Raw genomic sequence first — 24,618 nt, forward strand, 5'->3', positions numbered from 1 at the left:
AAAAAATTATTGGAAAAAGGTAATTTTATAGAACATGATACATTTGCAACTTATGAAGAACATGACCCTACATAGAAAGATATGAAGGACAAATTAGGGTAGAGAGGTAATATATGGCCAATGTTGTCTAATTTATCTTATCAGTATTGTTATTATTACTCTCCTACTAACTTATTCTTCGATCTTAATTTTACTGTTGTTTGTCAATATCCCTTAGATTAGCATATGAATCTTATTATCTGGTATCGTCATTAGACAATCCAAAGTTGATAACTCTTTTGGAACTTAGGTTTAAAATTTAGGATCTTTGCGCAAATAGTCGAATCATACAGTTACTTTTTCTAGTCATTACACATATTTGTACACATATTATATATGGACTAATGTATTTTTCCGTGCTTCATCAGGTCGAAAAATAAGTTCTCCTATAAATTAAATATAAAATTAAAAAGTACAAAAAGATTGGCATAAATAAGTAGAACAGAGGTATAGACAAGACTAAAATAATTGTTTCTATCAAGGAAATAGAATTTTACAATATAAATGAAGAGAGAAAAAAAAGTAGAACTAACATACTACTAGGAGCCCGTTTGAATTGGCTTAAAAGTTGATCAAATCTACTTTTAAGTCAGTTTTTAACTTCTGAAATTGTTTGCAGATATAAAATAAATTAAAAACGACTTAAAATAAGTTAAAAGCCAAAAATAGGCCTCTCTCTACTTTTTATTTCTTGACTTAAAAGTCATTTAAATTTGACTTTTTATTTTTGACTTAAAAGCTACTATTTTAAGTCAATTCAAACGGACTCTAAGTACTAAGCATAAAAAGTACAAATTTATGCAGTTGATAGTTTGATGTATGTCATGATTTGCACTAAATCTTGATGTTGCAAGGTAGTGTTAGTAGCTCTAATTCAGGAAAGAAGCTGAAAGGCACTTGAGTGAGACCGTAAGGAAATAAACATTGAAATTAGAAAAGAAAAATAGACACAAAAACACAAAATTAAAATCCCAAAAAAATTACATGCCTACTAATGCAGAAAGGAGAAAATAAAGGTATTATACTCTAAGCTATGATGGGATTAAACTTCTTTTAATTTTCATAAAACCTAGATAGCTAATTTCCTAAAAATAGATTATTATTTTTTTGTAACTAAATATTATAATATTGAAAATAATTTCACAATTAAAATTTTAAAAAAATAGGAGAGATTGTTTCTGATAAACCCTCAACAAATCTAAAGAGGTAAAACAAAAAACATTTACCAACACCTAATATTACACAAAACCACATTAGTTTAACATGATTGAGTGATCAATTAAAGTGATACCATATAACCCTTCGATCCATCCCAATTTATATTAATCAACATTTGAACTTTAAGCTTTTGATAGATTTTCGACCACACAATAAGATCAAACACATGTTTTTTCTCCTTAAACTCAGTGCCCGATCAAACATCACACAAATTAGGACACAAGGAGTATTAATTACTCATAATCGGTGATAAAGTCGTATATGAAAGACACGACATGTGTTTATATGTTCGGTCGCGTAAGAAGACAAGTGAGGTAGAAACGCCATGAAAATAGCCAATATTGCATTCCCATTTGAGTTACTCAACATACACAATTATCTTAAGCCAACAAAGGTATCTACTGGTCAGGTTCATTAAGATAATTGACCAACCTTAGGACTTCTTGCTCTCATTCAATGCACCATCCATTGTGTTATTATACTTGTGCAGGGAGAGTGGAGACAAGATGTGAAAATTTTCAAAAGCTAAGCAGCATTGGATGCATTATTAAGCAAAAATGGAGGAAGATGATGCTCCAAAACAGCCAATAGTTCTCTTCCATCTTTTATCTCTTCCAGCACTACACCATCAAGCCTTTTTGCTGCTTCCACAAGCTGGCCCCTATGTCTTTGTGATAACAAACAACCCCTTGCCTTGACACATTCCCTATACAGTGGCAAGTATGCTATTGCTATCCTCAAGGGCCCCGGAACGTCCCTCAAACACACGGGAGATTCCCCCCATTTCAAAATACGCACGAGGTTACAGTAGTGTTCTTGTCCTTGCCTAAGTCCGTCTGAGAAAGCAGCTTCCGACCAATGCTCTCGAAGGAAAGACCTGAGTGCGGGAGCCACAGCCTCGTCATCAGATTTAGCGATGCTGTCCGCGACAGCATAAGTGGCAACGGGATCACCAAGGAAGTCTGAACTTAGGAGAAATGCTACTCCATCGAGAGACCCACTACTTCTTTCACCAGCAGCCTTAAGAATCTCGATGCTTAGGGCAGCAAGAACATGCTGAGGAACGTGAGGAAGGAGATACCGAGCAACTTCAACCTGACTACTGGAAGTAGCAGCGGTGAGGGCCAGACATAGTTCCATGTCTCTGCAACCTCTTTTAACAAACCAGTCAACTACCTGCATGGAGCCCCTTTCGGCAGCTCTCATCAAAGGTCCCAAGAATGCCATTGCGTTCCCTTCTTCCACTAAACATTCCATAGTTCCAATTTTACCATAATGGGAAGCAAATCCCAAAGCCAGGTCGACATCAACATCCAAGCTATTCCTTTGAGCAATCTATAAGAGAAAACAACCAAGCAAAGATGAGCATGATAGACAGCTCTATTCTCCAAATATGCTGAGAGAAGAGAAAACATCAACAAAAAAACAAGAAATATCAAGGTAAAACACTTGCTCCAAAATTCTAGCCCCAGCAACCATACAAAGAAATGGTGAAAAGAAGCATTAGGAGTACCAGTAACACCCAGACTGACCAGAATGAGATACAAACCCAAATAGACTGCGGCAAAACAAGAACAGTCCAGATTATTATAATACAAGTTTACCAGCATCATAATAATTATGGTTCATCGGAACATGGAGCGTAAGTAAGCTGAAGTAGTAAAAAATACAGCAGAGTATTCTTGATAATATAAAAGCCCATCGGTTTATCAGTTGCCAAAGAAAATAAAACAACATAATACACCTCAATCAATAATGCAAGATAAAACTCAAAACATTTATAACTTCAATGAATTTTAACCTCTCGCCCCCTCTCCCTCACTCTCTCTCTCTCTCTCTCTCTCTCTCTCATGCCAATCACAATCACTTAACTAAATCACCACAAAGTCCCAATCTAGAGAAGCAATTAAGAATCTCCAAATCTAGAATAGCTTACAAACACATAGGATGCACAGTAACTGAACATCAATATTGAAGTTGGCAATATCACCAACTTCTCACTTGCTAAATTAAATGAACTTTGGCATACAAAAAGCTTCCTCACGTCACTAGCCAGTTTATACATTAGTTACATGTTATAATTCAATAAGAAAAAACTTCAATTTCCACACAATATCTGAGGGTTAGCGATGATATATTAACAACCTGGTTATTTCCTCATCATTTTGTCTTTCGTACTCTGCTAATGAACATTCTCTCTTACACACATAAACACACGCATGACCACTTTGTGGAATGTGAAGCAGAGAAAGCAGAAAGACGATGTGATTCCTAAATGTTTGGGCTTCTAGAAGGACATTGTTGAATTCATAAAGAGAGAGAGAGAAGTTTATCTCAATGGCTACAGAGGGGTGGCACAGATGAGTTTGAATTAAGTATGGTCATATAAATCCAACTTGTTTAGGATTAAGGCATAGTTGTTTTCATTGTATTTGTAGTTAGACCCCTATGTCAATCCACTGAACACCATTGGGGTACTACATCCAACCCTTTTGTTCTTTGTTTAAACGTAGGGAAAATAATTTTTTTTACAAACCCAATTGTCACCATCTAATGAGATTCACAACAAAACTAACATTGCTAAAGGTGGAAAATGTAAAAACTAGCATTTTAGGCTCAAAGGGCAATTAAAGCTAGCATTTTAATGAGGTACAAATTAAAAGAAAAATAAACGAATTTACTATGTATTAATAATCAAACAACACTATATGGACAAATGATGTTGCTTAATTGATAATTAAAATGGCCACTGAAATTTGTAGGCTAACCTAAAGTTTCTAATGCAAAGATTTAGCGACGATTTTTAAACCAAAGCTTCTCATTTCCTATTTCTAACCACTAACATAATCATCCATAAAACACACATAAATATAATATATGTATGCATCTTTGCTTGTTACATGTTTTGTTTAATGCTTTCCTCTTCTGGTGGGAGAGTATAAGCGTGCAGCCAATGCCTAAGTATGTTGGTGTATGAATAAAAACACCCCATAACCAGAGCATAGCTCCCTGCTTATACCTAATTCAGAGCTTTAGCACGCCTATAGGATACAACCCAATGGGGATAAAACACTAGGTGATTTCTTCTCATTTGCCTTGGTGGATAGAGTTACCTAGAGCTACCTGAAGAAGTGTGTGCAAATTGGCTCGGTTACCACCGTTGTCAGAATAAAGAAGGAACAAAAGAGAAGCTGATCTTGGAGATAAACAAGTAAGTAAAAGCTGTCATTACATCGTTCTAAAGGCAAAAGTAGAAGCATAAACAGTAAACGCTTGCATACCTGCAAGAGAATGCGGACAAGCTCAGTGCTCCCAAATCGAGATGCTTCAAGAAAGCATTGATTGACATTGTCTGCACCGCCCTCCACCAACATGCCAAGCAATCCTTGGATTGCAGTTGCTGAAATACCTGATGCCCAACCGGGATCAAATGAACTAGAGAAGAGTGTAAGCGGGAAGCAAGCTGCATCAAATGCTTCTGTGAAATCCTTTCCTGTAAGATGGTTCCCAGCTAGATCGAGGAAGGTCTTGAAAGCCGATAACTGTAGCTGTATTTCAACAGCAGGATTGTGTCCAACCCTATCCCTGCTCCCTTGGCAGCGGGAATGGAAACCAATACATTTTAGAGCCCATTCAGTGAACTTTTGGACCTTAGCACCAGCTTCTGCCTTCAAAACTTCATCCCCATTGCACTCTTGAAGTCGTTCATGCAATCTGTTTATAGTAGTTGTGAAAAACATTGAGTGACACAAGCACCCAGCATAAGGTATAAAAATTGACATGATGCGAAAAAGGGAAGGAAAGGAAAAAACCAATATGAAAAGTTAAAACTGCAACTCTTAAATCATTACCCATTGAGATCCAAAACATGAAGATCATAACAACCTCAACAAGTACCTCATCAAAGAAATTATAACAAGAGAAAGGCAAATTATATCAAGATTCTTTTATTTACCTTACCAATAAGTAAATGCATGTTCTTAAAGCTTACAATGTCTCGAGAAGACTGAAAGTAAAATTTTCAGCATGAAGAATTTGGGAAAATATGAATTTCACAGATTGTTTGAGGCTGAGTAGCTAGTAAGATGCTCCTCCAGGCATCAAGTGAATGAATATGACTCTTAGGGTCAGTAAAACATGCCAGAAAGAAATAAGATTTATAAGAAAAGCTTTTTAGACCTATGCCAAGGAAGACGTCCAATGAATTGTATCCGGAAATCCAAAATTCATGGTTTTGGGAGAACTTAAAACTACAAACAAGCATGCCACAATGTGCAATATTTGTATTACAGATATGCATATTTCCGAGATGTGGAAACATCAACATGGTTGCTTCGAGGTTATGGTGAGAAGTTCCAAGCTTCTGACATAGTTTGGAAATTTATAGGGTGATGTAAAAGGTTTAATGTTCAGCTGGAGGTGTGGAAGAAGAAGTCGAAGAAGCAGGTCTTGGAGTGTTGCTCCACAAGCACTGATGTAGGTCATTTGAAGAGAACGAAACAGGAGAGCTTTTGAGGGTGTGGAGATGAATTTTGTAATGCTAAGGAGCAGTCTCTTATCTCATTTTTTTTGGGTGCAGCCACGAGGTTCCTTGTTGTATAGATGATTGGGGTTGCTTTTGTAGAAAACCATCTGTTTTTGTAGGTTTTCTACTTTTTTGGTATACTTCTTGTGACCAGGCTTTGCCCATTTTAATGAAGTTGATTTAGTTGATCAACAAAACAAGAAGAGATGCAAAAACATCGAACAACAAATTGAATATCCTTTGTACTTTTTCTACCATCAAAGACTAAATTCAAGTTATATGAGAAAAGTTCTAGTTCAATCACACAAATGATGTATAGGGAAAAGGCAAAATATCTGACCTTTGTGCCATTACAGTCACAGTATCTGTGAGGCTCATGGTTCGACTTTGGCAAGCAGAAACACAAGAGGCAAGAAATGAAGTCCTTAGGGCAGCCCGAGTAAAATCAAAAGCACCATTAGAAATGATCTTCTTAATCAACCCTGTTATCCCATACAACTCTTGTTGTGTACTTAAAAACCATACTGAATCTAAAGCAATGCACAATGCATCATTTAAAGTTTGGGGATCTGCCAGTAGAATCAAACTCTCAGCAAGCTCCCAATCATGGCAACTCACAGCACCCTGAAACAATCGCCCTAACTCGATCCTCTCTTGTCTATTAAGCTTCTTCTCATGCCCAGATTTCTCATTTTTTCCAATCTCACCATCTGAACTAGCCATTCTGGCTTTAAGTTTATTAACTCCACAATTACACCCTCCTACTACAGCAGATGATCTAAAGTCCTTACGTACAACCGGAGATTCTCTAGAAAAGACAACGTTACCATTACTTCCTTCACCATTCTCTGATGGATAAACTACACTCTCATTGCTTACACCAAGTGTTGTTCCAGTCTCACAAGATTCCACTTCCATCTCAAAACACTGAGACTCTTCTGCATTAATCTTGATCCCACTTTCCAAGTTTTCACTTCCTGCAACAAAAGCTATTCCGTCTTCTTCCATTTTGACCAATCAATCCAAAACCCACCAAACAACTAAACAATCAATTCTTCCAAGCAAAATCCATAAGGTAAATTGGCTTACAAACCCACTCAAAATCCCAAAATTTAAGCAAAGTCTCTTCCTTTAGCAAATTTTAAACAATACCCAAAATTGGTTTTCCTCCCAAAAATTAAACCAATGAAAGATCTAACTCCATCAAACAAAAAAAAGAGACCTGACATCCATTTCAACAACAAAAACAGATCAAGGAAGCCCCAAATCAATCATACCCAAAGGTATAGATTCCTAAGTTTATCAGCTCATCATCATCTGTGACCCTAAAACCCCCTTTACCATGAACAATCAATATCCAACAAACAACAAATCCACCTCCAAACCTACAAGAACAACAGATTATCATCAGCTACAAAAAGGGTGTCAAGAAAAGCAAAAATCAATTTAATATACAGATTTCAAGAAGAAAAATACAAATAAAAACATCAGATTACCCAGAAAAAGGGAGTTGGTGAAAAAAAAAAGGCGAAGGGGAAAATGGGTGTGCAAATAATGGAGAAAAGAATTAAAGAAAAGAGAGGAAAACCTGATAATAATTAGTGGGAGAGAAAGTGAGAAAACCCTTTGCCCCTTCTTGTTCTTGGATGGTTACCAGTATTTTGCCTTTTTATCAATTTTTATTTTGTTTATTTCAGAATTTTTATTTTTTATTTTTTACTTCACAGAATCTTACTAACTTTATAATAATACCCCACGGAATAAGATTTGAAAAAAAAAACATATGGAATCAATTTATCTAGGACAGTTTTCATATGGATTATGATAGAAAATTAGTAGGTTATGAAGTGTTGTCTTGCTTTTCGACAAGTTTGGGCGTGGTGATATTTGTTGTAGTATCAACTTTATTTTTGTAGTGTTTTGCTTTTAATTTCTGTCGACTGTTTTCATCTATTGTTTATAGTATTTCGATTATTGCACTATTTTATTATTGTTTCTGTATTAGTTGTTATATTTTTTTCTGCAGTGACGTTTCTTTCTTCATTTATACTTACTTTGATTTGTTGTACTCGAGTCGAAAATCCTTCAAAATCAGTCTTTCTATCTTTATTAGTAATAATTGCATACATTCGATCCTTCTGAGATCTTATTTATGAATTTTAGTGAATATGTTATTGCTGTTATTATAATATAAAATAACAAATATATGGTATTAAAAAAATTAAATAATCTTTCTTTTCTCTTTTAGCTCGAGCCTCTTTCATATAAGCTAAGAATGTAATCTTTTCATCTCAATTTAGATTCAAGAAATCTTTAATTAAAAAAAAACATCTTTTGTATATAAGAGAGGGAAGAAATGTCATTTTTACTTTTCACAAGAATAATTTAATGGAGGACAGCACGAATATTTCCCTTGAATATATATTTTTTTAAAAATACTTTTTATTTATTTATATATATATATTTAATTTGAGGTGTCATAATTGTTTGTAATAATATGCTTGAAGATTGTGATGAAAAAGGAAAAGAGAAAACTACAAAAAATTAAATTGGACAGACAAGAGTGGAATGAGTCATGAAAGTGAGAGTTCTCCTTACTATAACACACACCACAAAAGGTTGCCCTCTCCATGGGCCCCTTTCCTCCACCCCCACCTCCCACTACAATCATTACACAACCCCCCACCCCCATTGTCCACTTTTTGTCAAATAATCTCCGTCTCAATTTATATAATGCGTGTTGATTAAATTTTGTAATTTGTTTTAAAAAATATTTTTAATTTTATATTTTTTTATAAGATTTTTATACCTGAAAATGTCATTTTCTTTTATTCATTAGGTACGTAATCATAAGAGATTATTTTCATACAATGTACTCTCTTCATTTCAAAATAAGTGAATTGTTGGGATATTGCACGCCCTTTAAGAAAGGAATATTAAGACATTAATTAGACATTATTTTTTATTTTTACCCTTTTTAATTATTGTTAAATTACTCTTTAGAATGACTAAATACTGATCATGATAACTACTTCCAATACTAACGATGCAATTAAAGTTTTTTGAACTCATCACATAAGAAATTTAATTAATAAAAAAAATTAAAGAAAATTTTAAAATTATTCTTGAAGATTGAACGGTTAAATTAAACTATAAAAAAATACTTCAACAATTCACTTATTTTGAAATGAAGGAGTGCGAAATTTAACCCCAAGAAAATGGAGAAATTTGTGAAACTTGTGGCCTATATAAAGTACTCCCTTCATCCTAAACAAATAGTCACTTTAGCTCAAAATAGTTATCCCAAAAATAATTTTTATTTTAGAAATTCAAAGTTAAAATTAATAATTATTTTCAAGTATGATGTTAATAATATTACATGAGAATACACAATTTTAAAAAAAACTTAATTTACTTTTATTAAATAAAAATAACTTAATAAACTATATTTTATATGTATTATCTTTTTAATAGATGTGAAAAAAGTTGAAGTGACATTTAAAACAAGTCAGAGAGAATAATATATATTTAAGCAGCTATAAATTATATTATTCAAAATAACATAGAAAATTTAAATTTAAACTATTTTAAATATAAATATAATTTTTTGAGCAAATTAAAAAGAAAAATATATCAGTAAATAAGAACAACTAAGTAAAAAGGGGGCCATTATAAAGATATTCTCTTAAAAACCGCACTCCTACTTTTTATGTATTCTTTTTAGAAGAAAAATAATAATTAGTTTTAGCTTCCTTGTCATAAGATTTAGTCATTTAGAAGGAGGTGTATTTACAAGATAAATATAAATTTTAATACAAAAAGAAAGCTATTTGTATTATTTTACAATAATCAATCTGACTAATTCATTCATAACTTGACATTTGAAAATATAGATCAAAAGATATGAATTGAATAAAAATGTAACGAGTTGTAAGCATTTTTTTAAACTCTGTTAAAATAAAAATAAAAATTATTTTTTCGAGCGGAAAGTAAGATTGGGATGGTTTGGATATGTAAAGATGAGAAACATAAATACCTAGTGAGGAGGTGCGTGAGATTAACAGTGATAGTTTGAGAAGAGATGGAGGTAGATCGAGGAAGAATTCGGAATTTATGATTAAAAAGGAGGACATGATGTATCTTTATCTCATTGAGGGCATGACCTTAGATAGAAAAATATGCAGATTGAGAATTAGGATATTACAGTTAGTAGGTAATCAAGCGTTATCTCTCTTCGTAAATGTGGTAGAGTTATATGTTCTCTTCTCGGTATTCTTCAATTTTACTACTATTATTATTTCTTTTACTTTGGTTATCGATATTATTTATGATGTCATTACTTTTCTTTTTTCAATATCTTTATCATAACTTTTTATTCTTGCATTTCTTTTGAACCATGTTCTAAAAGATAATTTTCTCTAGTCTAGAATTTATCGGACATAACATTTCTACGTAATAAAGATAGGGATAAGGTTTGCGTACACTCCACTCTTTCTAAATTCCACTTATGAGCCTATACTGAGTGTATTATTATTGTATTTTTCAAAATGCAAACTAAGATAAATTAATAGGTTAAATACAAATTAAATAAAAATCTAGTGAGTTTCAATTATTTTAAGTACCCATTCACTTTCAAAGAAACAACAATAACAATAATAATATATCTAGTATAATCTGACAAAGTGAGATATGAAAAAAATAGAATGTACATGTATTTTATCTCTACCTCTAAGATAGAAAAATTATTTTCGATAGACTCTCGATTGTAGAAAAAATCATCTAAAGCAATTAAAAAAGTGACAAAAATAAATAAAATAACAAATAATGACAAAAAATAACAGATAGTAACACAATAATACTTACAATAAAAAAAATCATAATTAAAGTATAAGCAATAACAAATAATACCAAAAATCTATAGGTAAAAAATTATACTTCCACTACTAGTAGGTTAATTTAGTGTGGAGTAATTATGGTCGTAAAAAGTGTATCTAACCAACACAATGGGACAAAATAAATTTTTTGTTGTGATGGGGGTTATTCTTGGAATTCTACATAGAAAAAGGAGTGAAAATTATTTATCTTTTTTTATTTTGATCTTAATTATTATTGTAATCACCTCCATTTTGAGTGGGTCCCACAGCATTTATAATTATTTAGTAGTGAAATTAATAATTTTATTTAAGTATGATATTCCTAGGGATTAGTAGTTGAGATCAATGGTACTTGCACAATATTTTTAATGGAATGGTAGTATTTTTCAAGTATATTTTTCTTAAAACAATATTTTAATGAGCTTAGGGTATGTACGTTGACTACACTTGTTGCTTCACTAGAACTTAAACACACAACTCATAATTTGATGACATTTTTTTTCATTAGGGGAAGTGGATGTGATGAAGACTTCCCATCACTATTTTATTCTTTATGCTCAAATGTCGGTTTTGTCCTCTTGTCGTTTTTGAAAAGGCCATGATTTTGATGACACAAGTGAGGGCTTTCTAGTAATAAACAATCATTTAATATTAAATTATTTTAATACAAAACAAAAATTTATTTTGTGTAATTTTATAGATTAAGTTTGAGAAGAATGATGTGTACACAACTTTATTCCTATTGCATGAAGATAAAAAGATTATATTTTTTGAAAAATTCTCTATTCAAGTAATATATATTAAAACAATTTGAAATATAAAATAAAATACTGAAGTAAGAATTGGACCATTTTAATATGAGCCCAAATCCTATAAGCATTCTATGGGCTTATCCGTAGATACCATTTTGAAAAACTTAGTTAATACTTTTTTAATAAATAAAATAAAATACTGAAGTAAGAATTGGACCATTTTAATATGAGCCCAAATCCTATAAGCATTCTATGGGCTTATCCGTAGATACCATTTTGAAAAACTTAGTTAATACTTTTTTAATAAATAATTACTGATTTTAGCGATATATTTTATTTATTATTATTTATAACAATACTATGATAAATATGTTATGCATTAAAAGTGAATTATGCATGTAGTATATGTGTATTATAAGTGTTTTACAATATATTATGTTTCTTTGGTAAGAAATTAACACAATATATTATAAGTGAATTAAAGTATGTGATAAATATATTATCCATGAATAAAATTTGTATTATATGTATTTTATAAATTATTCTCTGCAATATGTATTAAAACTGTATTATAAATGTATTAGAAATGTCCAATAAAAATAAATATTATTATTATAGATGGTAAATATTTTCTTAATATTGCATATCTATGTAAGTTTTCCTACCATTTTTGTGGCCTTATATTGAAAGTGCATAGATACTCATTTCTCAGACTAATCAGACTATTCATTTAAATCATGGAAATATCACCCCATAAACTAAATTAGAATCTATATATAGTTTTTTTAATTATCAAATATAATAAGATTTTATAAAACATAACATATTTAGGCTTTCTCCAGATCCATAATTTTTGTCACGATCCTGATCCATCGTGAGTGACATCCACACTAACCCTCCGGTGGGAGAACCAGTTACTAACTCAATTAAATCCAGTAACACCATTTTTAAGAGCCAAGTCATTCAATAAGACAAATTTGAAGGTAGTTTCAATTAAATAAAGGATTAAGTCCCCATAAACTCAATCAAGTCTAATCAATTATTGCGAAATTAAACTTCCTAAAACCTGAAAGTTAGTATTAAAACTCTGACAAAGTCTAGAAACAAGGGGATGCAACCCCAAACCAAAAATAATAAGTTATGCCTAAAATGTCTGTGTCCAAAGAGATGAACAAAGAAATTAATAGGAATCCACGGCAGCCTGAACAGCTCACCCTTAGATTCGAATAGTGAAAGTCTCACAAGTAAGGTTGTTCAACAATCATCTGAATATGCCTTGTACTTAATAAAAATAGAGCAAGTGCAAAATCAGTACACAAATATAGTGTACTGGTAGGATCACACGGTCAGTTCCAATAAATGAAATATGAATAGAAACCACAACTTAGTAAAATAGATAATACACAATAATATCACAATTATAGTAACATTTAGACTCCCAGGCCTTACATTTGAATTGTTACACACAATGATCACGATCAATCATAATATAACAACTAATTTGGTTCTCTCATGAAATCCACATACACTGTTAATGTATCAAAGGGGAGAGTGACCGAGTGGTCAAAAGTGGTAGACTGTGAATCTGTTGAAATTTTTCTACGTAGGTTCGAATCCTGCTCTCTGTGTGGTACCCAATCCCAATCATAGTTAGTATATCGATGTGGTACCCGATCTGAATATATCGGCATGGTACTCGATCCAAATGTCCGACGTGGTACCTGATCCAACATAAAATCACATATCATAATCACAAGTACAATGAATAGCAATCATGTTTGTACAACCAAGTAACACATTCATTACATGCAATTTGATCTCAATTATCATTTCAATCTATGTTCCTTCCTTTTTTCTAATCATATATCATGCATGTAATACTAATGAAGTAATTAACAACAACAACAACAACCCAGTGCAATCCCACATCATAGGGTCTGGGGAGGGTAAAGTGTACACAGACCTGACTCCTACCAATGTAGGACGGCTATTTCCAAAAGACCCTCGGCTCATTAGAAGCATAAAAAAGGTCAGACAAGAGTATTAAAAGTAGACAAATAGATAACGGAATAATCAAAGCACAAAAAGCAGTAGGTATTATTAGATAGTAACATAAATACCATAAATCAAATTACAAGAAATCATAGTGCATTAATACGCCTACGGCTAAGGGGAAAGAAATGCCACTATGTGCTAGCCTTCTACCCTAATGTGTGTCCTCCACACCCTCCTATCTAAGGTCATGTCCTCGGTAAGTCGTAAATGCGTCATGTTCTGTCTGATCACCTCTCCCCAGTATTTCTTCGGCCTACCCCTACCTCTTCTGAAACCATCCATGGCCAACCTCTCACATCTCCGCACTGGTGCATCTGGGACTCTCCTCTTCACATGCCCAAACTATCTCAGTCGCATCTCCCGCATCTTGTCTTCCACCGAGGCCACTCCTACCTTGTCTCGAATAGCCTCATTTCTAATCCTGTCGCTCCTAGTATGCCCACACATCTATCTCAATATTCTCATCTCGGCAACTTTCATCTTTTGCACGTGGGAGACCTTAATTGGCCCACACTCCGCCCCATATAACATAGCTGGTCTAACCACCATTTTATAGAACTTGCCCTTAAGTAGTGGTGGCACCTTCTTGTCATACAACACACCAGAGGCGACCCTCCATTTCCTCCATCCTGCCCCAATACGATGTGTAACATCCTCGTCGATCTCCCCGTTGCCTTGCATTATAGAACCAAGGTACTTAAAACTACTTTTCTTTTGGATGGCTTGGTCCCCGAGCCTAACTTCCGCGCCAACCTCCTGAGGTGTCTCACTGAACTGGCACTCTAGGTACTCTGTCTTGGTCCTACTCAGCTTAAACCCTTTAGACTCCAAGGTGCGTCTCCAATCTTCCAACTTAGTGTTAACTCCGCTACGAGTCTCATCGATGAGGACTATGTCATCCGCAAAAAGCATACACCATGGCACCTCACCTTGAATTTGTCGCGTCAATACATCCATCACCAAGGCAAATAGAAACGGACTCAAGGCTGATCCTTGATGCAACCCCATCACCACCGGGAAGTGTTCTGAGTCCCCTCCTACTGTCCTTACCCTGGTTTTGGCACCCTCGTACATGTCCTTGATCAACCTTATGTACGCTACCGGTACACCTTTAGCCTCCAAACATCTCTATAGTATCTCTCGAGGGACTTTATCATAAGCCTTTTCTAAGTCGATGAATACCATATGCAAGTCTCTCTTCCTCTCCCTATATTGCTCCATTAGTCTCCTCATAAGATGGATGGCTTACGTAGTTGAGCGTCCCAGCATAAATCCGAACTGGTTCTCTGAAATAGACACGCCTCTCCTCACCCTCATCTCTACCACTCTTTCCCACACTTTCATAGTATGGCTTAGAAGCTTGATACCTCTGTAGTTGTCGCAACTCTGGCTATCCCCCTTGTTTTTGTATAGAGGGATCATGATGCTCGACCTCCATTCTACGGGCATCATTGCAGTCGTAAAGATGACATTAAATAACCTAGTCAGCCATTCCAAACCTACCGAGCCCACACTCTTCCAAAATTCTCCAGGGATCTCGTCAGGTTCGGTCGCTCTTCCCCAGCGCATCCTACGAACAGCACCTTTAACCTCATCGACCGTAATACTGCTACAACCCCCAATATCATGACTCCTTCCTGTATGTTCCAAATCTCCCAACACAATTTCTGTGTCCTCACTGTCATTCAAAAGTTTATGGAAGTAAGACTGCCATCTTTGTTTGATAAGGGTCTCCTCTATCAGTACTTTTCCGTGCTCGTCTTTAATGCACTTCACCTGATCCACATCGCGTGCCCTTCTCTCCCGGGCCCTGGCTAGCTTGAATAACTTCCTGTCCCCGCCTTTCTCTTCTAGTTCAACATAAAGACGTTCAAAAGCTGCCATTTTTGCCGTTGCAACCGCCGACTTCGCCTCCTTCCTCGCTATCTTATACAGTTCCCCATTCGTCCACTTCTCCACCTCATCCTTGCTCTCCCTCAACTTAGCATACGCCAGCTTTTTTGCTTCCACTTTCCCTTGCACTTCTTCATTCCACCACCAGTCCCCTCGATGCCGTCTACGACTGCCTATTGAGACTACTAACACTTCCCTTGCTACAGCCCTAATACAACTAGCTGTCCTATCCCACATACCGTTCGCATCCCCACTACTATCCCAGACTCTCATATCCTTCAATTTCTCTCCCATCTCTAGGGCCCTAACGGTTGTCAAACTCTCCCATCTGATCCTATGTCGTTCTTCCCCGGCCCTCCTCATCCTCATCGTCTTAATTCCTAAATCCATCACTAAGAGCTTATGTCGGGTTGTAAGGTTATCGATCGGGATGACCTTACAGTCTTTGCACAAACCTTTATCATCCTTCTAAGGAGTAAAACATCTATCTGAGTTTTAGCCACTGAGCTACGGAAGGTTACCAAGTGGTCCTCATTCTTTGGGAAACTCGAGTTGGCTATCACTAACCCAAAAGCTCTTGCGAAATCCAGAAGTGAGATTCCTCCTCCATTTCTGTCCCCGAAGCCAAAGCCCCCGTGTACATCAGCATACCCTCCTGGAATAGACCCGATGTGCCCATTGAAATCCCCTCCCATGAAAAGCTTCTCAATAGGTGGTATGCCTACCACTAACTCATCCAAATCCTCCCAAAAGCGCCTCTTATCCTCCTCGCGTAAGCTTGCTTGCGGTGCATAGGCACTAACAACGTTCAACGTGATCCCTTCAATGACCATTTTAATCGATATGATCCTATCATTGACTCTCCTAACCTCCACCACCTGATCCCTTAAATCACTGTCTATTAAAATGCCTACCCCATTCCTATACTTCGATTTACCAGAAAATCAAAGCTTATACCCGTCTACTTCCTTAGCTTTAGAGCCTACCCATTTTGTCTCCTGGACACAGGCTATATTAATCTTCCTCTTCTTTAGAATCTTAACCAGTTCTATGGATTTACCCGTTAACGTCCCAATGTTCCAAGAACCTATTCTCAGTCTAGACGCTCCTTTAACCCACTTACCCCTCGTTACCCTCGTCCCCGTCCATGAGCGAGAACATGACCCTAGTCTACCATCACTATCCAAAGCCACGAAAATGTGTATGAACTAATAAATTATTAGGGGGTCTAAAGTCGGCAAAAAGTAACGACAAGTATATGAACAAAGACTAGATATATAAAGATATAAGAACCGGAGGTACCAACTCCGGTAGAAATGAACCTAGTTACCGCCGGAAAATACTGCTCCCATCGAAGTACTGTTCATGTCTGCGTATGGAGATGAGTTGCAGAGGTTGTTCGTCACCGGGAATCCAGATCTATACACCTGGAAAAAAAAACAACTTCGCCGGAAAAATTGGAGCTTCGCCGGAAATGGATATTTGGATATTTAGATCTAGATCTATAATGAACTTTCTTTTTCAGTTAAATAGTAAATGACAAATAGAAGAAGAGCAAAAACCTCTATAACAAACCGATCAGTACTTCTGCTGATCAATCCAAATCAAGCACCGGTAAACTGACTAGAAAATCCAGCGAAATGACCGTTACTTAAAGCAAAGCAGGCAAATTAACAGAGTTAATTTTTAAGATATTCGTGGTGCCGCTGCAATACTCCAGCAAACCGTTGCGACATCGGCGAAGAAGAGGTGAAAGAGAGAGACCGAGATGCGAGTTGGGAAATCTAGCTGTGACCTCAGAAATTCCGCGATTTTCGCGATTTCCTTTGTCTTTATGATTAATTAATTATTTCTAAAATGGTTTGGTGTCTAATGAAGTAATTAACAAGCACATATAAAATAAACAGAAAATACACAATCATCACCTACCTTGAATCAAGCCTGAATGTTGTACAAAACATGATCTTTCCCTTTTTGAAGTGCCTTGACTTATTTTGATCTAAAACAAATAAAAACACAATAATCAATGAACAATGGCCTAAAATATCCAGAATATACTCAAATCCTTACCTTTGACCAATTTCATGATTACTCTATCTAAATAGGGCTTTTCTAAATATTAATTCAAGTAAAAAAAACTTTCCCTAAGATAATCACGGTAGATTCTTAGATTCAAAAATCAAAATACAAGTTAGGGGAGTAATTAACGTACCTTTATCATAAGAATTGGTGGAAAATGAAAGAAAATAAGCCATAAGTCGCCTCTCTCTCCCAAGAATGAGATTACAGAAATAAAAATTATTTGGGGACTTTTCTATATTAAATTCGCGAATGACCCGCTATAGCAGCCATCAACTCATTATACAACCCTGCCATAGAGGGACTACCACCGCCATAGCATTTTTCACGGAGACAAAAACTCAAAAATTCTCCCCTAAACTCCCATTTTACAATCTAACCTCAAATCTTGATGTTCTAAAATATCCCTTTCACACCAAGTTTGATATCGAGACTTCTACCTATCCAAATTCACTTTTCAAAAGTCCTAAAGACTCCTTAACTTCTTAACTTCATAAAATTAAACCCATACCGAGACATTAACCCTAATCCATTTTTGAATTGCCCTAGACCTCACCTTACTCAGATTTTGTCCAAGAGTGGCCTAGTCTGAAATTTTTAAGTTACTATCCAAAAGGTATTCTGGCCCAAATTCTTTCAGTATTGATTTTTCCTTAACGATCGAAAGGGGTCGTTATAATTTTAGACTCAAAATTAGAGATCTGATTTGTAACATCCCATACTATTACTTAGAACAATCTTGAGAAGCCAAGAGAAAATGAGAAAATTGGTGAAGTGACCATTGTCCTGTGACCAGAAGTGGCACCTACGATCTGTAGGAGGACCTACGAGTCATAGGTGTCCAATCGTAGGTCAGCACAGGACTTAGAATAATTCCAAGTGTTGACCCATTCTACGGGCCAACCTTTATGACCCGTAAGAAGCCTTACGACCCAGGGTTGATCGTAGACCTAGGTTCCATATTTCAGTAGCTACTGAAATGTGCATAGGTTCCTACGACTAGGTCCTACGACCTATAACAATTTTGAAGAGCCGTAGGACGACTTGTAGAACCTAGCCCTTAAGGACCCTGTATTCCTACGAGTGTCCCTTACAAATTGTCCTATGGTCTGCAATCCGTAGAAGGATAGTCATAAACCCACTAAGTCATGAAATAGTGTAGTCCAATTTTGGACCTGATTCCTACGACTGACCTTCTACGGTCTATAGAAAGGCCCGTAGACGACCCCATTCAGTTTTTAAGTAAGAGTAGTTTGGTCTTTTCTCACCTTTTCCAAATCAAAATGCTAATGTTTTGGGAATAAAATATTTCATTTATCAGTATCCAATGAGACCTTTCTCTCATTAACACTTGGAATATTTTGATAGCAACAATTGGAGAGAAGGAAAGCTAGGGATCAAGCGTTTCAACCAAATTCTTTGAGTTTTGCTTAAGTCATTGATCTTCCAGGTATGTAAGGATTATCACAATGTTGACTAAATTCGTCCTCGTGCTTTACATTTTTATTTAGTCAAGTATGAGTTTGAGTTTCAATTATGTATATTGAGTTTTGGGTCGATTATGTAATCTTTCGTTGAGTTCCCTATATGTTTATTGACAATGAGATTATCCCTATGAGTTCGAGTTCTTGAATTTATTATTCATATTTGTGATCACATGAACCCTAGTTGAGTATTTGCATTATTATTTCCATGAATTATTTTAAGATAAAAGAATGATATATTTTGTGTATTTTTATTGAGCAAAGAGTTTGAGTATGAGTTTGAATTGAGAAGTCTTTCGTTCATTGATTTTTAGCATGATCATTATGTGTCTAAATGAGTTGAGTATAATGTATGTACATGTTTATTTGAGATTGAGTTGAGAAATCGAGCTATGTTTTTAAATGCATTCTTTGAGTTGAGAGTATAACCACTTTAAAGAGAAGTTATGAGTGGAGGAGAGTTGAGCTAAATTGAGTAAAGTCTAATGAGACTAATATGACATTATTTTGAGTTCTTATACTCACATGAGTTCATGAGCATAATACATATATTTTGGGAGTAATATTGAGCACCATTTTGGATAAGAGTCTAGAATAACTCGAACTCCATAGACTGTGTAGCCGGCATAGGATAGGATCGTGTCATTGATTTGGGCGACTCCTTACTAGCCTCACTAAGGGGCTTTTATATGGATCCATGAGATGAGTTTGTGCCCCTTGCCCTGGCAAGATATTAGACGAATATGGAAACAACAATAGTTCCTTGTATCATCACGATACTCATTATGATGGTTGTCGATTAGAGAAACTCTCCTAAGAGTAAAATACTATTTTTATACAGAGTTGCATTACTTAATCATAATTTGCAAAGCATTGTCTATTTCATATATTGCATGCTTTAACGAGTTGAGTTTATTGAGTAATCATTCTATTGAGTTGAATTGAGCATTCTTGAGTAAGCTTTTTTTTCAATTATTTTACATACCGTATATTTTATGTACTAACGTCATTTGGTACTACATCATTTTATGATGCAAACACAGATGATAGGAATCCTCAACAGGCGCATCATTGAAGATTAGTTTCCATCCAGCTCTTGGTGAAACCTCTTTGCATTTAGAGGATCTCCTAGTCTTTTCATTCTGTCTTTACTTACTGGTATTTGAGGTAGCCATAGGTTTGTCTTGGCACCTATTCAAAATTAATTTAGAGGCTTTATAGACTAGACAAACAAAGTTATAATTCTTTCAGTATACTTTCAGAGTTCATGTTTTAAACATTATGTTATTTATATATTTGGGTATTGAGATTTGATTTGAGAAGTAAGATTACATACTTATTGATGCCTATCTGAGTTATATTTTAATGAGTTGAGTCTTGCACTTACTAATTTAGCTAGGCAAAGGATTAGCTTGGGAACCGATAATAGTTTCTGAGTGCCATCACGCCTAGGGTGTAAACTTGGGGTGTGACAAAGTTGATATTAGAGCACAGAGTCAAGAGTCTTAGGATGTCTATGAAGTCGAGTTTAGTAGAATTCTTCTTATCGATATGAAGCACATCACATGTATAATGGGGAGGCTACATGACTTTAGGAATTTTCTCTCTTCTTTTGTACTCCAGTTCGTGCGATAGAGTTTTAACTCTATAAAATCTCTTTCTAATTCGTGCATTTCACATTTTCAAATCATGCCTTCAAAATGTAATTTGAGCTAGAGTAACGTCCCAAAGACGAGATTTCACAACCATTTGGAATGCAGATCAGAAATTAAGCCTGAGCAGCTGAGCCTGAGGTTGAGAATAGAACTCAAAGGGTTCCATAGACTGCTCAGCTTACTATGACTTCTAAGGCAAAGTTTAGAGGAGCAATATTTATGCTCACCCAGTTGATGGCATCCCAATTAGGTTGTTAGAGTACTCTAGTCCTCAAGAGTCATTTGTTGGTATGAGGATTAGAGATTTTCTAAGGATAAACCCGTCTATAGTTGAAGAGGATCCCTAGAACTTCATAGATAAGATGTGGAAAATCCATAAGGCTATGCATGTGATAGAGATCGGGGGAGTTGAGCTTGTTTCCTATCAGCCAAAGGATATTACAAATGTCTGGTATAACTAATGGGATGAGAGCCATTGTGAGGATGCTGAACCTGCAATCTGGGATGAGTTTGAGAATGCATTCGTAGACGACTTCTTTTCACAAGATCTGAGGGAAGTGAAAGTTGAGGAGTTTGTTAATTTGAAGCAAGAGGGGTTGAATATAAAGGAGTATAGCCTCATGTTCATCCAACTGACTAGGGTTGCTCTAGAGATGGTCCCTGATGTGAGAGCAAAGATGACAAAGTTTGTCTCTGGCCTAGGCAGACAAGTGAAAAAGGAGTGTCAGGCTGCATTGCTGATTTCTAATATAGAGCCCGTTTGGATGGGCTTAAAAAAAATAACTTTTATGTATGAAGTGCTTTTAGAATTTTGAAGTGCTGAAAGTTATTTTTATAAATAAGTAGTTTAGTGTTTGGATAAAAGTGCTTATGATGTGAATTTTAGGGTTAAAAGAATAAAAAAAAGGTAGTTTGGGAATTTAGTTAAGATATAAGGGATATAAAAGTAATTTCCATGGTCAAAGAAAATGACTTTAAGCACTTTGAAAAAAAAAGTTAGGAATCCTAACTTTTTATTTTTGACTGACTTTAAGAACTTTATGACTTAAAGTCAGCATTAGGCAAACACGTCCAAAAGCTAAAAAGTGGCTTTAAGTTGGTTTTGACCAACTTAAAGCCAATCCAAACGGGCTCATAGACACCTCTAGACTTATGGTGTATGCTCAACAGTTTAAGGAGAACAAGAAGAAGGATAGGCAGGAGCACCAGAGTAAGAAAGTCAAATCTATAAGTAATGAGTCTAACCACTAAAAGAGTGGTAATAACAATCGTTCTTTCCTTCAGAAGAGGTCTTCTAGTTATGTACCATTATGTGCTAGTGCACTAGCACCGAATAATTGAAATGGCCAAAGATCTCAAAGCAACCCAAATTTCAAAGCTGAAGGTTCACAGTCTCAAAGTAGTGTGGCTCAAGGTTTATCACGCAAGCCCCCTTGTGTTAAGTGTGGTAGACTTTATTTGGGAGAGTATCGTGATGGAACTAATGGTTGTTATAAGTTTGGCTAGATGGTTCACTTTATGAGATATTGCCGTTTGATAGGAAAGGTAACAGGGGAAACATGGCCCAATCTTCTTCAGCGGCACCTTTGGGTAGAGTAATTAAAGAGGTTCTACTTTTGGGGTAGGTGGAGGTTTAAACCATCTGTATGTCATAGCTAGTCGCCTATACCAAGAGAACTCACCAGATGTTGTCACTAGTATGCTTCGAGTCTTTCTCATGATGTTTATGTATTACTTGATCCAGGTGCTACTTTATTTTTTGTGACTCCTTTTGTAGCCGTTAAGTTTGGGATCCTTTTCGAACGACTCTTAGAGCCTTTCAGTATTTCTACCCTTGTTGTTGAGTCTATTCTAGCAAAACGAGTGTATCAAAACTGTACAATTTCTATCTATCATAGAGACACTTCAACAGACTTAGTTGAGTTATACATGGTAGATTTTGATGTCATTCTTGGAATGGATTGGCTTTATGCCTATTATGACTCAGTTGATTGTAGAACTCGAGGGGTCAAATTTTAATTTTTTAATTAGATAGTCATAGAGTAGAAGGGTAGTCCAGCAGTGCCTAAGGTTCAATTCATTTCTTACTATAAGTCTAGAAATTAGTCTCCAAGAGGTGTATCTACCATATTGTTTAAGTTAGAGATGATAGTGTGAAGACACCATCCGTTCAGTCCATTTCATTCGTAAATGAGTTTCCTGAAGTCTTTCCTAAGGATTTACCTAAAGTCCCTCCCGATCGAGAAATAAATTTCAAAATCAATGTTCTTTCTGATACTCAACCTATATCTATTTCACAATATAAATGCCTCCCGTTGAGTTAAAAAAGTAGTTGAGAGATCTTTTAGATAAGGGATTAATTAAGCCGAGTGTCTCGCCTTATGGCGCTATTGTCTTATTCGGGTGAAAGAAAGATGCTTGCCTGAGAATATGCATTGACTACCGTCAGTTGAACAAGGACACCATAAAGAATAAATACCCTTTTTTGAGAATTGATGACCTATTCGACCAACTTCAGGATGCCACTTGTTTCTCTAAAATAGACCTCAGATCAAACTATCATCACTTGAAAGTAAGAGAAAGTGATATTCCGAAGAAAGCCTTTAGAACTAGATATAGTCATTATGATTTCCTTGTTATGTCCTTCAGTTTGACTAACACTCCTGCGACATTCATAAGCCTCATGAATAGAGTGTTCAAGCAATACATAGATATATTTGTTATCGTTTTTATCAATGGCATTCTGATCTACTCTAGAAACAAGGAGGAGCGTGTTAACCATCTCAGAATTGTTCTTCAAACTTTAAGGACCGAAAGTGTATGTTAAGTTTTCTAAGTGTGAGTTTTGGCTTGCATCTGTGGTACTCCTAGGAAATATTGTTTTTGGTGACGGTATCTAATTTTATTTGTAGAAAATTGAGGCAGTAAAGAATTGGCCCAGGCCCACATCCTCTACTGACATAAGAAATTTCTTGGGTTTGGTTGGTTATTATAATAGGTTTGTTGAGGAATTTTCATCCATATCGTCCCTATTGACTAAGTTGACTCAAAAGAAGACTAAGTTCCAATAGTCCGATGCTTGTGAGAAAGTTTTTCAAGAGTTGGAAAATAAATTGACTACTGCTCCAATTTTATCCCTACCCGAGGGAACATATGGCTTTGTTATCTATTGTGATGTGTCTAGAGTTGGATTGAATTGTGTTTTGATGTAGAGAGGTAAGGTTATAACTTATGTTTTCAGGCAACTTATAAGATTCACGAGAGAAATTATCCGACTCATGATCTAGAGGTGGCAGCAGTACTGTTTGCTCTCAAGATTTGGCATCACTATCTTTATGGCGTGCATGTGGATGTGTTTACTGATCACAAGAGCCTACAATATGTGTTTATTTAGAAAAAGTTAAACCTGAGGCAAAAGAGATAGCTTGAGTTGCTCAAGGATTATGGCATGAGCATCCTCTACAAACCAACTAAAGCTAATGTTATTGTTGATGCTCTTACCAAGTTATCTATGGGGAATACCGCTCATGTAGAGGAGGAAACGAAAGCGTTGGCTAAGGAAATGCTAGACTTACACGTTTGGGAGTCCTCCTTGTGGACTCAGATGAGGGTAGTTTCATTATTCAGAATGGGACTGAGTCTTCACTAGTGGTAGAGGTGAAGGAAAAGCAAGACCAAATCCCTATCCTACTTCAGTTGAAAGAAAATGCTCACAAGGAGAAAGTAATAGCTTTTGCCAAAGGGGGAGATGGAGTGTTGAGGTATCAAGGCAGATTGTGTATGCTGAGTATTAATAGTCTTTAAGATAGAATAATTGCAGAGACCCATAGCTCCAAATATTCGATTCATCCAGGTTCAACCAAAATGTACCATTACTTGAGAAAAGTCTATTGGTGGAATGATATGAAGAGGGACATTGCAGACTTTTCTTCCAAGTGCTCAAATTGTCAATAAGTTAAAGTTGAGCATCAAAGGCCTGGTGGTGTAGCTCCGAATATAGAGTTGCCAAAGTAAAAATGAGAGATGATCAATATGGACTTCATT

General features: G+C 35.5%; 1 protein-coding gene across 2 annotated transcripts; it reads right to left on the bottom strand.

The window, feature by feature from the left end:
- Nucleotides 1-1,567: 1,567 nt before the first annotated feature.
- Nucleotides 1,568-7,470, bottom strand: LOC129889005 (ankyrin repeat protein SKIP35). Of its 2 annotated transcripts, none has more exons than XM_055964101.1 (4): nt 7,371-7,470; nt 6,123-7,167; nt 4,539-4,971; nt 1,568-2,592 (listed from the first exon to the last, which is right to left on the bottom strand). In XM_055964101.1, exons 2-4 carry the CDS (start codon nt 6,788-6,790, stop codon nt 1,783-1,785), a joined length of 1,911 nt encoding a protein of 636 aa, XP_055820076.1. In that variant the 5' UTR covers nt 6,791-7,167; nt 7,371-7,470; the 3' UTR covers nt 1,568-1,782. The 2 variants fall into 2 exon arrangements, with proteins under 2 accessions (XP_055820076.1, XP_055820077.1); XM_055964102.1 differs by lacking the exon at nt 7,371-7,470 and adding an exon at nt 7,279-7,364.
- Nucleotides 7,471-24,618: the final 17,148 nt, after the last annotated feature.

Source organism: Solanum dulcamara, chromosome 5 (assembly GCF_947179165.1).
Source record: "Solanum dulcamara chromosome 5, daSolDulc1.2, whole genome shotgun sequence".
Taxonomy (NCBI): domain Eukaryota; kingdom Viridiplantae; phylum Streptophyta; class Magnoliopsida; order Solanales; family Solanaceae; genus Solanum; species Solanum dulcamara.